Source organism: Coregonus clupeaformis, unplaced genomic scaffold (genome assembly GCF_020615455.1).
Source record: "Coregonus clupeaformis isolate EN_2021a unplaced genomic scaffold, ASM2061545v1 scaf0676, whole genome shotgun sequence".
NCBI lineage: Eukaryota > Metazoa > Chordata > Actinopteri > Salmoniformes > Salmonidae > Coregonus > Coregonus clupeaformis.
In genome coordinates, this window is record NW_025534131.1 from 190,084 (window position 1) to 206,561 (window position 16,478).

Genomic DNA, 16,478 nt, shown 5'->3' on the forward strand with positions numbered 1-16,478 from the left:
TCGTGCAGGGTGATGGTGAGCATGCTCAGTAAGGCTGTCTCTCTCTCCTCCTCTAGGTTCCTAGTGGGAGGGTATCTATAGTGCAGGGTGATGGTGAGCATGCTCAGTAAGGCTGTCTCTCTCCTCTAGGTTCCTAGTGGGAGGGTATCTATCGTGCAGGGTGATGGTGAGCATGCTCAGTAAGGCTGTCTCTTTCCTCCTCTAGGTTCCTAGTGGGAGGATATCTATCGTGCAGGGTGATGGTGAGCATGCTCAGTAAGGCTGTCTCTCTCTCCTCCTCTAGGTTCCTAGTGGGAGGGTATCTATCGTGCAGGGTGATGGTGAGCATGCTCAGTAAGGCTGTGTCTCTCTCCTCCTCTAGGTTCCTAGTGGGAGGGTATCTATCGTGCAGGGTGATGGTGAGCATGCTCAGTAAGGCTGTCTCTCTCCTCCTCTAGGTTCCTAGTGGGAGGGTATCTATCGTGCAGGGTGATGGTGAGCATGCTCAGTAAGGCTGTCTCTCTCCTCCTCTAGGTTCCTAGTGGGAGGATATCTATCGTGCAGGGTGATGGTGAGCATGCTCAGTAAGGCTGTGTCTCTCTCCTCCTCTAGGTTCCTAGTGGGAGGGCATCTATCGTGCAGGGCGATGGTGAGCATGCTCAGTAAGGCTGTCTCTCTCCTCCTCTAGGTTCCTAGTGGGAGGATATCTATCGTGCAGGGTGATGGTGAGCATGCTCAGTAAGGCTGTGTCTCTCTCTCCTCCTCTAGGTTCCTAGTGGGAGGGTATCTATCGGTGCAGGGTGATGGTGAGCATGCTCAGTAAGGCTGTCTCTCTCTCCTCCTCTAGGTTCCTAGTGGGAGGATATCTATCGTGCAGGGGCGATGGTGAGCATGCTCAGTAAGGCTGTCTCTCTCTCTCCTCCTCTAGGTTCCTAGTGGGAGGGTATCTATCGTGCAGGGCGATGGTGAGCATGCTCAGTAAGGCTGTCTCTCTCCTCCTCTAGGTTCCTAGTGGGAGGGTATCTATCGTGCAGGGGTGATGGTGAGCATGCTCAGTAAGGCTGTCTCTCTCTCTCCTCCTCTAGGTTCCTAGTGGGAGGGTATCTATCGTGCAGGGCGATGGTGAGCATGCTCAGTAAGGCTGTCTCTCTCCTCCTCTAGGTTCCTAGTGGGAGGGTATCTATCGTGCAGGGCGATGGTGAGCATGCTCAGTAAGGCTGTCTCTCTCCTCCTCTAGGTTCCTAGTGGGAGGGTATCTATCGTGCAGGGTGATGGTGAGCATGCTCAGTAAGGCTGTCTCTCTCCTCCTCTAGGTTCCTAGTGGGAGGGTATCTATCGTGCAGGGTGATGGTGAGCATGCTCAGTAAGGCTGTCTCTCTCTCCTCTAGGTTCCTAGTGGGAGGGTATCTATCGTGCAGGGGGCGATGGTGAGCATGCTCAGTAAGGCTGTCTCTCTCTCCTCCTCTAGGTTCCTAGTGGGAGGGTATCTATCGTGCAGGGTGATGGTGAGCATGCTCAGTAAGGCTGTCTCTCTCTCTCCTCTAGGTTCCTAGTGGGAGGGTATCTATCGTGCAGGGTGATGGTGAGCATGCTCAGTAAGGCTGTCTCTCTCTCCTCCTCTAGGTTCCTAGTGGGAGGGTATCTATCGTGCAGGGTGATGGTGAGCATGCTCAGTAAGGCTGTCTCTCTCTCCTCCTCTAGGTTCCTAGTGGGAGGGTATCTATCGTGCAGGGTGATGGTGAGCATGCTCAGTAAGGCTGTCTCTCTCTCCTCCTCTAGGTTCCTAGTGGGAGGGTATCTATCGTGCAGGGCGATGGTGAGCATGCTCAGTAAGGCTGTCTCTCTCTCCTCCTCTAGGTTCCTAGTGGGAGGGTATCTATCGTGCAGGGTGATGGTGAGCATGCTCAGTAAGGCTGTGTCTCTCCTCCTCTAGGTTCCTAGTGGGAGGGTATCTATCGTGCAGGGCGATGGTGAGCATGCTCAGTAAGGCTGTCTCTCTCCTCCTCTAGGTTCCTAGTGGGAGGGTATCTATCGTGCAGGGCGATGGTGAGCATGCTCAGTAAGGCTGTCTCTCTCTCCTCCTCTAGGTTCCTAGTGGGAGGGTATCTATCGTGCAGGGTGATGGTGAGCATGCTCAGTAAGGCTGTCTCTCTCCTCCTCTAGGTTCCTAGTGGGAGGGTATCTATCGTGCAGGGTGATGGTGAGCATGCTCAGTAAGGCTGTCTCTCTCTCCTCCTCTAGGTTCCTAGTGGGAGGGTATCTATCGTGCAGGGCGATGGTGAGCATGCTCAGTAAGGCTGTCTCTCTCTCCTCCTCTAGGTTCCTAGTGGGAGGGTATCTATCGTGCAGGGTGATGGTGAGCATGCTCAGTAAGGCTGTCTCTCCTCCTCTAGGTTCCTAGTGGGAGGGTATCTATCGTGCAGGGCGATGGTGAGCATGCTCAGTAAGGCTGTCTCTCTCTCCTCCTCTAGGTTCCTAGTGGGAGGGTATCTATCGTGCAGGGCGATGGTGAGCATGCTCAGTAAGGCTGTCTCTCTCTCCTCCTCTAGGTTCCTAGTGGGAGGGTATCTATCGTGCAGGGTGATGGTGAGCATGCTCAGTAAGGCTGTGTCTCTCCTCCTCTAGGTTCCTAGTGGGAGGGTATCTATCGTGCAGGGCGATGGTGAGCATGCTCAGTAAGGCTGTCTCTCTCCTCCTCTAGGTTCCTAGTGGGAGGGTATCTATCGTGCAGGGCGATGGTGAGCATGCTCAGTAAGGCTGTCTCTCTCCTCCTCTAGGTTCCTAGTGGGAGGGTATCTATCGTGCAGGGTGATGGTGAGCATGCTCAGTAAGGCTGTCTCTCTCTCCTCCTCTAGGTTCCTAGTGGGAGGGTATCTATCGTGCAGGGTGATGGTGAGCATGCTCAGTAAGGCTGTCTCTCTCTCCTCCTCTAGGTTCCTAGTGGGAGGGTATCTATCGTGCAGGGCGATGGTGAGCATGCTCAGTAAGGCTGTCTCTCCTCCTCTAGGTTCCTAGTGGGAGGGTATCTATCGTGCAGGGCGATGGTGAGCATGCTCAGTAAGGCTGTCTCTCTCCTCCTCTAGGTTCCTAGTGGGAGGGTATCTATCGTGCAGGGTGATGGTGAGCATGCTCAGTAAGGCTGTCTCTCTCTCCTCCTCTAGGTTCCTAGTGGGAGGGTATCTATCGTGCAGGGTGATGGTGAGCATGCTCAGTAAGGCTGTCTCTCTCCTCCTCTAGGTTCCTAGTGGGAGGGTATCTATCGTGCAGGGTGATGGTGAGCATGCTCAGTAAGGCTGTCTCTCTCCTCCTCTAGGTTCCTAGTGGGAGGGTATCTATCGTGCAGGGTGATGGTGAGCATGCTCAGTAAGGCTGTCTCTCTCTCCTCCTCTAGGTTCCTAGTGGGAGGGTATCTATCGTGCAGGGTGATGGTGAGCATGCTCAGTAAGGCTGTCTCTCTCTCCTCCTCTAGGTTCCTAGTGGGAGGGTATCTATCGTGCAGGGTGATGGTGAGCATGCTCAGTAAGGCTGTGATGGAAACCATGAACTGGCCGTCCCTCTCCTCTTCTCTTGACTGTCTGGTCCGGCCTGTCCTCGGGGGGGATGAACTGAAACTGGAGATACGGTATCTCTCACATTTACCCCGTTCAGCAGACGCTCTTATCCAGAGAGACTTCCAGTTAGTGTCTTCATCTTGAGATATCTAGGTGGGATAGTCACATATCTCAGTAGTTAGTGTCTTCATCTTGAGATATCTAGGTTGGGACAGTCACATGTCTCCGTAGTTAGTGTCTTCATCTTGAGATATCTAGGTTGGGACAGTCACATATCTCAGTAGTTAGTATATTCATCTTGAGATATCTAGGTTGGGACAGTCACATATCTCAGTAGTTAGTGTCTTCATCTTGAGATATCTAGGTTGGGACAGTCCTCCCGTAGTTAGTGTCTTCATCTTGAGATATCTAGGTTGGGACAGTCACATATCTCAGTAGTTAGTATATTCATCTTGAGATATCTAGGTGGGATAGTCACATATCTCAGTAGTTAGTGTCTTCATCTTGAGATATCTAGGTTGGGACAGTCACATATCTCAGTAGTTAGTGTCTTCATCTTGAGATATCTAGGTTGGGACAGTCGCATATCTCCGTAGTTAGTGTCTTCATCTTGAGATATCTAGGTTGGGACAGTCGCATATCTCCGTAGTTAGTGTCTTCATCTTGAGATATCTAGGTTGGGACAGTCACATATCTCAGTAGTTAGTGTCTTCATCTTGAGATATCTAGGTTGGGATAGTCACATATCTCAGTAGTTAGTATATTCATCTTGAGATATCTAGGTTGGGATAGTCACATATCTCAGTAGTTAGTGTCTTCATCTTGAGATATCTAGGTTGGGACAGTCGCATATCTCCGTAGTTAGTGTCTTCATCTTGAGATATCTAGGTTGGGACAGTCACATATCTCAGTAGTTAGTGTCTTCATCTTGAGATATCTAGGTTGGGACAGTCGCATATCTCCGTAGTTAGTGTCTTCATCTTGAGATATCTAGGTTGGGACAGTCACATATCTCCGTAGTTAGTGTCTTCATCTTGAGATATCTAGGTTGGGACAGTCACATGTCTCCGTAGTTAGTGTCTTCATCTTGAGATATCTAGGTTGGGACAGTCACATATCTCAGTAGTTAGTGTCTTCATCTTGAGATATCTAGGTTGGGACAGTCACATATCTCAGTAGTTAGTGTCTTCATCTTGAGATATCTAGGTTGGGACAGTCACATATCTCAGTAGTTAGTGTCTTCATCTTGAGATATCTAGGTTGGGACAGTCGCATATCTCCGTAGTTAGTGTCTTCATCTTGAGATATCTAGGTTGGGACAGTCACATATCTCAGTAGTTAGTGTCTTCATCTTGAGATATCTAGGTTGGGATAGTCACATGTCTCCGTAGTTAGTGTCTTCATCTTGAGATATCTAGGTTGGGACAGTCACATATCTCAGTAGTTAGTGTCTTCATCTTGAGATATCTAGGTTGGGACAGTCACATATCTCAGTAGTTAGTACAGTGGGGAAAAAAAGTATTTAGTCAGCCACCAATTGTGCAAGTTCTCCCACTTAAAAAGATGAGAGAGGCCTGTAATTTTCATCATAGGTACACGTCAACTATGACAGACAAAATGAGAATTTTTTTCTCCAGAAAATCACATTGTAGGATTTTTAATGAATTTATTTGCAAATTATGGTGGAAAATAAGTATTTGGTCAATAACAAAAGTTTCTCAATACTTTGTTATATACCCTTTGTTGGCAATGACACAGGTCAAACGTTTTCTGTAAGTCTTCACAAGGTTTTCACACACTGTTGCTGGTATTTTGGCCCGTTCCTCCATGCAGATCTCCTCTAGAGCAGTTTACTGTGAACACTGAGGCTGTACCCGCTTTAAGTTCCAGTTTTAACAGTGGCCCAGTAGGCTACTGTGGCTATTGGATCATAATGTAGGCCTACCAGAGTGGCCTACCATCAAAAACTATGGAGAAAATGCATCCCATAACGTTTTAACATGGAAATAGCTGTTCTATCATTCAGCCTCCAGTAGCATCCCAATGTGTGGTGTTCAATGTAGACCTACATTGTGGTCCTCTGTAGCTCAGCTGGTAGAGCACGGCGCTTGTAACGCCAAGGTAGTGGGTTCGATCCCCGGGACCACCCATACACACAAAAATGTATGCACGCATGACTGTAAGTCGCTTTGGATAAAAGCGTCTGCTAAATGGCATATTATTATTACATTCCATGAGACGTCTGAAGAAAAACCTGCAGGGCTTGACACTAACCTGTTTATCCACTGGTCCTTCAGGCAAGGAGGGGACTGAAAATGTTGTTGTGTTGTTTGATGCAAGAAACCACTTTACAAAATAAAAAAGCATTATTATTCCCATACCATTATTACAAATTATTCGTACCCTCTGCCTATTGGCTACTTAGCTTATTCAAGCCTGTCTCAAAATACAACACTGCCCCTTTAAGACATAAAAAAAAAGCTCTTTACCCGACTGGCTTTTCAAAGATCCTAGAAACGGACACGTGTTGTTCTCCTGTAGGAAGCAACCCCCTCCCCTACTGCTGACTACAGATGATCTACAGCGGCTTGCGAAATTATTCACCCCCCTTGGTATTTTTCCTATTTTGTTGCCTTACAACCTGGAATTAAAATAGATTTTTTTTGGGGGGGGGTTGTATCATTTGATTTACACAACATGCCTACCACTTTGAAGATGCAAAATATTTGTTCTTGTGAAACAAACAAAAAATAAGACAAAACAACAGAGAACTTGAGCGTGCATAACTATTCACCCCCCTCCCCAAAGTCAATACTTTGTAGAACCACCTTTTGCAGCAATTACAGCTGCAAGTCTCTTGGGGTATGTCTCTATAAGCTTGGCACATCTAGCCACTGGGATTTGTGCCCATTCTTCAAGGCAAAACTGCTCCAGCTCCTTCAAGTTGGATGGGTTCCGCTGGTGTACAGCAATCTTTAAGTCGTACCACAGATTCTCAATTGGATTGAGGTCTGGCCTTTGACTAGGCCATTCCAAGACATTTAAATGTTTCCCCTTAAACCACTCGAGTGTTGCTTTAACAGTATGCTTAGGGTCATTGTCCTGCTGGAAGGTGAACCTCGGTCCCAGTCTCAAATCTCTGGAAGACTGAAACAGGTTTCCCTCAAGAATTTCCCTGTATTTAGCGCCATCCGTCATTCCTTCAATTCTGACCAGTTTCCCAGTCCCTGCCGATGAAAAACATCCCCACAGCATGATGCTGCCACCGCCATGCTTCACTGTGGGGATGGTGTTCTCGGGGTGATGAGAGGTGTTGGATTTGCGCCAGAAATAGCGTTTTCCTTGATGGCCAAAAAGCTCAATTTTAGTCTCATCTGATCAGAGTACATTCTTCCATATGTTTTGGGAGTCTCCCACATGCCTTTTGGCGAACACCAAACGTATTTGCTTATTTTTTCCTTTAAGCAATGGCTTTTTTCTGGCCACTCTTTCGTAAAGCTCAGCTCTGTGGAGTGTACGGCTTAAAGTGGTCCTATGGACAGATACTTCAATCTCCGCTGTGGAGCTTTGCAGCTTCTTCAGGGTTATCTTTGGTGTCTTTGTTGCATCTCTGATTAATGCCCTCCTTGCCTGGTCCGTGAGTTTTGGTGGGCGGCCCTCTCTTGGCAGGTTTGTTGTGGTGCCATATTCTTTCAATTTTTTAATAATGGATTTAATGGTGCTCTGTGGGATGTTCAAAGTTTCAGATATTTTTTTATAACCCAACCCTGATCTGTTCTTCTCCACAACTTTGTCCCTGACCTGTTTGGAGAGCTCCTTGGTCTTCATGGTGCCGCTTGCTTGGTGGTGCCCCTTGCTTAGTGGTGTTGCAGACTCTGGGGCCTTTCAGAACAGGTGTATATATACTGAGATCATGTAACACTTAGATTGCACACAGGTGGACTTTATTTAACTAATTATGTGACTTATGAAGGTGATTGGTTGCACCAGATCTTATTTAGGGGTTTCATAGCAAAGGGGGTGAATACATATGCACGCACCACTTTTCCGTTATTTATTTTATAGATTTTTTTTAACAAGTTATTTTTTTAATTTCACTTCACCAATTTGGACTATTTTGTGTATGTCCGTTACATGAAATCCAAATAAAAATCCATTTAAATTACAGGTTGTATGTAATGCAACAAAATAGGAAAAACGCCAAGGGGGGATGAATACTTTTGCAAGGCACTGTATAACTGGGCTAACAACTCGCTAACTAGCAAAGGATATTAAACATGGCTACATGTAGCTCTCTCTTAGATGATATTTATTCTGCACGGCAGTCCTGGGGAGCTGCTCACCCACACAGCTTAGATTATATTTATTCTGCACGGCAGTCCTGGGGAGCTGAAACACCCACACAGCTTAGATTATATTTATTCTGCACGGCAGTCCTGGGGAGCTGAAACACCCACACAGCTTAGATTATATTTATTCTGCACGGCAGTCTGGGGAGCTGCTCACCCACACAGCTTAGATTATATTTATTCTGCACGGCAGTCCTGGGGAGCTGAAACACCCACACAGCTTAGATTATATTTATTCTGCACGGCAGTCCTGGGGAGCTGAAACACCCACACAGCTTAGATTATATTTCTTCTGCACGGCAGTCCTGGGGAGCTGAAACACCCACACAGCTTAGATTATATTTATTCTGCACGGCAGTCCTGAGGAGCTGCTCACCCACACAGCTTAGATTATATTTATTCTGCACGGCAGTCCTGGGGAGCTGCTCACCCACACAGCTTAGATTATATTTATTCTGCACGGCAGTCCTGAGGAGCTGAAACACCCACACAGCTTAGATTATATTTATTCTGCACGGCAGTCCTGGGGAGCTGCACACCCACACAGCTTAGATTATATTTATTCTGCACGGCAGTCCTGGGGAGCTGAAACACCCACACAGCTTAGATTATATTTATTCTGCATGGCAGTCCTGGGGAGCTGCTCACCCACACAGCTTAGATTATATTTATTCTGCAGGGCAGTCCTGAGGAGCTGAAACACCCACACAGCTTAGATGATATTTATTCTGCCCGGCAGTCCTGGGGAGCTGAAACACCCACACAGCTTAGATTATATTTATTCTGCACGGCAGTCCTGGGGAGCTGCTCACCCACACAGCTTAGATTATATTTATTCTGCACGGCAGTCCTGGGGAGCTGCTCACCCACACAGCTTAGATTATATTTATTCTGCACGGCAGTCCTGGGGAGCTGCTCACCCACACAGTTTAGATTATATTTATTCTGCACGGCAGTCCTGGGGAGCTGCACACCCACACAGCTTAGATTATATTTATTCTGCACGGCAGTCCTGGGGAGCTGCACACCCACACAGCTTAGATTATATTTATTCTGCACGGCAGTCCTGAGGAGCTGAAACACCCACACAGCTTAGATTATATTTATTCTGCACGGCAGTCCTGGGGAGCTGCACACCCACACAGCTTAGATTATATTTATTCTGCACGGCAGTCCTGCACACCCACACAGTTTAGATTATATTTATTCTGCACGGCAGTCCTGGGGGAGCTGCTCACCCACACAGCTTAGATTATATTTATTCTGCACGGCAGTCCTGGGGAGCTGCTCACCCACACAGCTTAGATTATATTTATTCTTGCACGGCAGTCCTGGGGAGCTGCACACCCACACAGCTTAGATTATATTTATTCTGCACGGCAGTCCTGGGGAGCTGCACACCCACACAGCTTAGATTATATTTATTCTGCACGGGCAGTCCTGGGGAGCTGCTCACCCACACAGCTTAGATTATATTTATTCTGCACGGCAGTCCTGAGGAGCTGAAACACCCACACAGCTTAGATTATATTTATTCTGCACGGCAGTCCTGGGGAGCTGCACACCCACACAGCTTAGATTATATTTATTCTGCACGGCAGTCCTGCACACCCACACAGCTTAGATTATATTTATTCTGCACGGCTGTCCTGGGGAGCTGCTCACCCACACAGCTTAGATTATATTTATTCTGCACGGCAGTCCTGGGGAGCTGCTCACCCACACAGCTTAGATTATATTTATTCTGCACGGCAGTCCTGGGGAGCTGCACACCCACACAGCTTAGATTATATTTATTCTGCACGGCAGTCCTGGGGAGCTGCACACCCACACAGCTTAGATTATATTTATTCTGCACGGCAGTCCTGGGGGAGCTGAAACACCCACACAGCTTAGATTATATTTATTCTGCACGGCAGTCCTGGGGAGCTGCACACCCACACACCTTAGATTATATTTATTCTGCACGGCAGTCCTGAGGAGCTGCTCACCCACACAGCTTAGATTATATTTATTCTGCACGGCAGTCCTGGGGAGCTGAAACACCCACACAGCTTGGATTATATTTATTCTGCACGGCAGTCCTGGGGAGCTGAAACACCCACACAGCTTAGATTATATTTATTCTGCACGGCAGTCCTGGGGAGCTGCACACCCACACAGCTTAGATGATATTTATTCTGCACGGCAGTCCTGGGGAGCTGAAACACCCACACAGCTTAGATTATATTTATTCTGCAGGGCAGTCCTGGGGAGCTGAAACACCCACACAGCTTAGATTATATTTATTCTGCACGGCAGTCCTGGGGAGCTGAAACACCCACACAGCTTAGATTATATTTATTCTGCACGGCAGTCCTGGGGAGCTGCACACCCACACAGCTTAGATTATATTTATTCTGCACGGCAGTCCTGGGGAGCTGCTCACCCACACAATTTAGATTATATTTATTCTGCACGGCAGTCCTGGGGAGCTGAAACACCCACACAGCTTAGATTATATTTATTCTGCACGGCAGTCCTGGGGAGCTGAAACACCCACACAGCTTAGATTATATTTATTCTGCACGGGCAGTCCTGGGGAGCTGCTCACCCACACAGCTTAGATTATATTTATTCTGCACGGCAGTCCTGGGGAGCTGAAACACCCACACAGCTTAGATTATATTTATTCTGCACGGCAGTCCTGGGGAGCTGAAACACCCACACAGCTTAGATTATATTTATTCTGCACGGCAGTCCTGGGGAGCTGCTCACCCACACAGTTTAGATGATATTTATTCTGCACGGCAGTCCTGGGGAGCTGAAACACCCACACAGCTTAGATTATATTTATTCTGCACGGCAGTCCTGGGGAGCTGAAACACCCACACAGCTTAGATTATATTTATTCTGCACGGCAGTCCTGGGGAGCTGAAACACCCACACAGCTTAGATTATATTTATTCTGCACGGCAGTCCTGGGGAGCTGCACACCCACACAGCTTAGATTATATTTATTCTGCACGGCAGTCCTGGGGAGCTGCTCACCCACACAACTTAGATTATATTTATTCTGCACGGCAGTCCTGGGGAGCTGAAACACCCACACAGCTTAGATTATATTTATTCTGCACGGCAGTCCTGGGGAGCTGAAACACCCACACAGCTTAGATTATATTTATTCTGCACGGCAGTCCTGGGGAGCTGCTCACCCACACAGCTTAGATTATATTTATTCTGCACGGCAGTCCTGGGGAGCTGAAACACCCACACAGCTTAGATTATATTTATTCTGCACGGCAGTCCTGGGGAGCTGAAACACCCACACATCTTAGATGATATTTATTCTGCACGGCAGTCCTGGGGAGCTGAAACACCCACACAGCTTAGATTATATTTATTCTGCAGGGCAGTCCTGGGGAGCTGAAACACCCACACAGCTTAGATTATATTTATTCTGCACGGCAGTCCTGGGGAGCTGAAACACCCACACAGCTTAGATTATATTTATTCTGCACGGCAGTCCTGGGGAGCTGCACACCCACACAGCTTAGATTATATTTATTCTGCACGGCAGTCCTGGGGAGCTGCTCACCCACACAACTTAGATTATATTTATTCTGCACGGCAGTCCTGGGGAGCTGAAACACCCACACAACTTAGATTATATTTATTCTGCACGGCAGTCCTGGGGAGCTGAAACACCCACACAGCTTAGATTATATTTATTCTGCACGGCAGTCCTGGGGAGCTGCTCACCCACACAGCTTAGATTATATTTATTCTGCACGGCAGTCCTGGGGAGCTGAAACACCCACACAGCTTAGATTATATTTATTCTGCACGGCAGTCCTGGGGAGCTGAAACACCCACACAGCTTAGATTATATTTATTCTGCACGGCAGTCCTGGGGACCTGCTCACCCACACAGTTTAGATGATATTTATTCTGCACGGCAGTCCTGGGGAGCTGAAACACCCACACAGCTTAGATTATATTTATTCTGCAGGGCAGTCCTGGGGAGCTGAAACACCCACACAGCTTAGATTATATTTATTCTGCACGGCAGTCCTGGGGAGCTGAAACACCCACACAGCTTAGATTATATTTATTCTGCACGGCAGTCCTGGGGAGCTGCACACCCACACATCTTAGATTATATTTATTCTGCACGGCAGTCCTGGGGAGCTGCTCACCCACACAACTTAGATTATATTTATTCTGCACGGCAGTCCTGGGGGAGCTGAAACACCCACACAGCTTAGATTATATTTATTCTGCACGGCAGTCCTGGGGAGCTGAAACACCCACACAGCTTAGATTATATTTATTCTGCACGGCAGTCCTGGGGAGCTGCTCACCCACACAGCTTAGATTATATTTATTCTGCACGGCAGTCCTGGGGAGCTGAAACACCCACACAGCTTAGATTATATTTATTCTGCACGGCAGTCCTGGGGAGCTGAAACACCCACACATCTTAGATGATATTTATTCTGCACGGCAGTCCTGGGGAGCTGAAACACCCACACAGCTTAGATTATATTTATTCTGCACGGCAGTCCTGGGGAGCTGAAACACCCACACAGCTTAGATTATATTTATTCTGCAGGGCAGTCCTGGGGAGCTGAAACACCCACACAGCTTAGATTATATTTATTCTGCACGGCAGTCCTGGGGAGCTGAAACACCCACACAGCTTAGATTATATTTATTCTGCACGGCAGTCCTGGGGAGCTGCACACCCACACATCTTAGATTATATTTATTCTGCACGGCAGTCCTGGGGAGCTGCTCACCCACACAACTTAGATTATATTTATTCTGCACGGCAGTCCTGGGGAGCTGAAACACCCACACAGCTTAGATTATATTTATTCTGCACGGCAGTCCTGGGGAGCTGAAACACCCACACAGCTTAGATTATATTTATTCTGCACGGCAGTCCTGGGGAGCTGCTCACCCACACAGCTTAGATTATATTTATTCTGCACGGCAGTCCTGGGGAGCTGAAACACCCACACAGCTTAGATGATATTTATTCTGCACGGCAGTCCTGGGGAGCTGAAACACCCACACATCTTAGATGATATTTATTCTGCACGGCAGTCCTGGGGAGCTGAAACACCCACACAGCTTAGATTATATTTATTCTGCACGGCAGTCCTGGGGAGCTGAAACACCCACACAGTTAGATTATATTTATTCTGCACGGCAGTCCTGGGGAGCTGCTCACCCACACAGCTTAGATGATATTTATTCTGCACGGCAGTCCTGGGGAGCTGAAACACCCACACAGCTTAGATTATATTTATTCTGCCCGGCAGTCCTGGGGAGCTGAAACACCCACACAGCTTAGATTATATTTATTCTGCACGGCAGTCCTGGGGAGCTGAAACACCCACACAGCTTAGATTATATTTATTCTGCACGGCAGTCCTGGGGAGCTGCTCACCCACACAGCTTAGATTATATTTATTCTGCACGGCAGTCCTGGGGAGCTGCTCACCCACACAGCTTAGATTATATTTATTCTGCACGGCAGTCCTGGGGAGCTGAAACACCCACACAGCTTAGATTATATTTATTCTGCACGGCAGTCCTGGGGAGCTGAAACACCCACACAGCTTAGATTATATTTATTCTGCAGGGCAGTCCTGAGGAGCTGAAACACCCACACAGCTTAGATTATATTTATTCTGCACGGCAGTCCTGGGGAGCTGCACACCCACACAGCTTAGATTATATTTATTCTGCACGGCAGTCCTGGGGAGCTGAAACACCCACACAGCTTAGATTATATTTATTCTGCAGGGCAGTCCTGAGGAGCTGAAACACCCACACAGCTTAGATTATATTTATTCTGCAGGGCAGTCCTGAGGAGCTGAAACACCCACACAGCTTAGATTATATTTATTCTGCACGGCAGTCCTGGGGAGCTGAAACACCCACACAGTTTAGATTATATTTATTCTGCAGGGCAGTCCTGAGGAGCTGAAACACCCACACAGTTTAGATTATATTTATTCTGCACGGCAGTCCTGGGGAGCTGCTCACCCACACAGCTTAGATTATATTTATTCTGCACGGCAGTCCTGGGGAGCTGCTCACCCACACAGCTTAGATTATATTTATTCTGCACGGCAGTCCTGGGGAGCTGCTCACCCACACAGCTTAGATTATATTTATTCTGCACGGCAGTCCTGGGGAGCTGAAACACCCACACAGCTTAGATTATATTTATTCTGCACGGCAGTCCTGGGGAGCTGAAACACCCACACAGTTTAGAGGGAACATTGGTCAGTGCTTTGACGTGGGACGACAGCGCCATAGACCTGAGGGTCAGGGTTAAAGGTCAGGGTTAAAGGTCAGGGTTAAGGTTAATGTGTATCTCTGTCTCTCCAGACCTGAGGGTCAGGGTTAAAGGTCAGGGTTAAAGGTCAGGGTTAATGTGTATATCTGTCTCTCCAGACCTGAGCGTGGTGACCCCCTGTTCATAATAATAATAATAAAAAGCGACTTACAGTCGTGCGTGCATACATTTTTGTGTATGGGTGGTCCCGGGGATCGAACCCACTACCTTGGCGTTACAAGGGCCGTGCTCTACCAGCTGAGCTACAGAGGACCACATCCTGACAGTTACGGGTTAAAGGTCAGGGTTAATACATGACTGATGTCTCACTGCGTTAGTTAGGGTTAGGGGTTAAAGGTCAGGGTTAATACATGACTGATGTCTCACTGCGTTAGTTAGGGTTAGGGGTTAAAGGTCAGGGTTTAGGGTTAAAACATAACTGATATGTCTCTCTCTGTGTGTCTCCAGACCAGAGCGAGGTGATTCTCTCTTCATCTCCATGGTGCCGGTGCTGAGGGAGGCAGACGTGGTCCTGACTGCCCAGCTAGAGTTAACCCAACCCTGGGACAGCGCCTGGCACCTCTCCCTCTACCCCTGGGAGACCCAGCGCCTGGCCCAGCTTGACTCAGCGGACCAGGGGGTCCGACGTACCCTCCTCAAGACCCTCAAAGCCGTCTGTCGACACTGTCCCGCCCTGCGACCCCTCACCGCCGCGCCGCTGGCCAACCTCATCCTGCACCTCGGGGACAAGGACCTGGATTGGTCGGAGGGTTGTCTGAGTGGGCGGTTCCAGCAGTGTGTGTGGGAGCTGATAGGCTATCTGGAGCAAGGGGTGTTGCCCAGCTACTTCAAGCCCAGCGCTAACACGTTGAACGGACTGACGGAGGAGGAGATCGACCGGATGGGGTTTACGTTGTACTGCGCTGTCTCTGAACCGGAGATTCTGCTCATATAGAAATATATAACCTGGGGTAACACGTCACAGAGGAAGAGGCCCTGTATGAGGTTATAGAATACAGACAACACCATCACACTGACTTCTATGGATGAGTTATACCATATACCTCTCTACTGAGACCGGGACACATTGTTCAGATATATAATAATATGGATATATGAGTTATACCTCTCTACTGAGACCGGGACATATTGTTCAGATATATAATAATATGGATATATGAGTTATACCTCTCTACTGAGACCGGGACATATTGTTCAGATATAATAATAATAATATGGATATGTATAACAGGGTACTGGCATGTAGGTACTTCATAGTACCAGATCTACTGGGCTCCGTCCCAAATGGCATCATATTCCCTATATAGTGCACTACTTTAGACCACTGGTCAGGAGTAGTGGCCTACATAGGGAATATGATGCTGTGGGCCTGGTCAAAAGTAGTGCCCTACCTAGGGAATATGATGCTATGGGCCGGTAGACAGACTGACAGACCGGTAGACAGACTGACAGACCGGTAGACAGACTGACAGACCGGTATACAGACTGACAGACCGGTATACAGACTGACAGACCGGTAGACAGACTGACAGACCGGTAGGCAGGCAGGCAGACAGGTAGGCAGGCAGGCAGACAGGTAGACAGACAGGTAGACAGGCCGGTAGACAGGTAGACAGGCCGGTAGACAGGTAGACAGGCCGGTAGACAGACTGACAGACCGGTAGACAGACTGACAGACCGGTAGACAGACTGACAGACCGGTAGACAGACTGACAGACCGGTAGACAGACTGACAGACCGGTATACAGACTGACAGACCGGTAGACAGACTGACAGACCGGTAGACAGACTGACAGACCGGTAGACAGACTGACAGACCGGTAGACAGACTGACAGACCGGTATACAGACTGACAGACCGGTAGACAGACTGACAGACCGGTAGGCAGACTGACAGACCGGTATACAGACTGACAGACCGGTAGACAGACTGACAGACCGGTATACAGACTGACAGACCGGTAGACAGACTGACAGACCGGTATACAGACTGACAGACCGGTAGACAGACTGACAGACCGGTATACAGACTGACAGACCGGTAGACAGACTGACAGACCGGTAGGCAGGCAGGCAGACAGGTAGGCAGGCAGGCAGACAGGTAGACAGACAGGTAGACAGGCCGGTAGACAGGTAGACAGGCCGGTAGACAGGTAGACAGGCCGGTAGACAGACTGACAGACCGGTAGACAGACTGACAGACCGGTAGACAGACTGGCAGACCGGTAGACAGACTGACAGACCG

At 48.3% G+C, this 16,478-nt stretch overlaps 1 protein-coding gene across 1 annotated transcript in view; it reads left to right on the forward strand.

The window, feature by feature from the left end:
- The window catches only part of LOC123485399 (mitochondrial dynamics protein MID49-like), a 50,050-nt gene extending 34,831 nt beyond the window's left edge, over positions 1-15,219 (forward strand). The window contains 2 exon segments of the mRNA XM_045216315.1: positions 3,268-3,601; positions 14,682-15,219. Of these exon segments, the coding sequence (XP_045072250.1) occupies positions 3,268-3,601; positions 14,682-15,168 (821 nt within the window). The 3' untranslated portion in view covers positions 15,169-15,219.
- Positions 15,220-16,478: the final 1,259 nt, after the last annotated feature.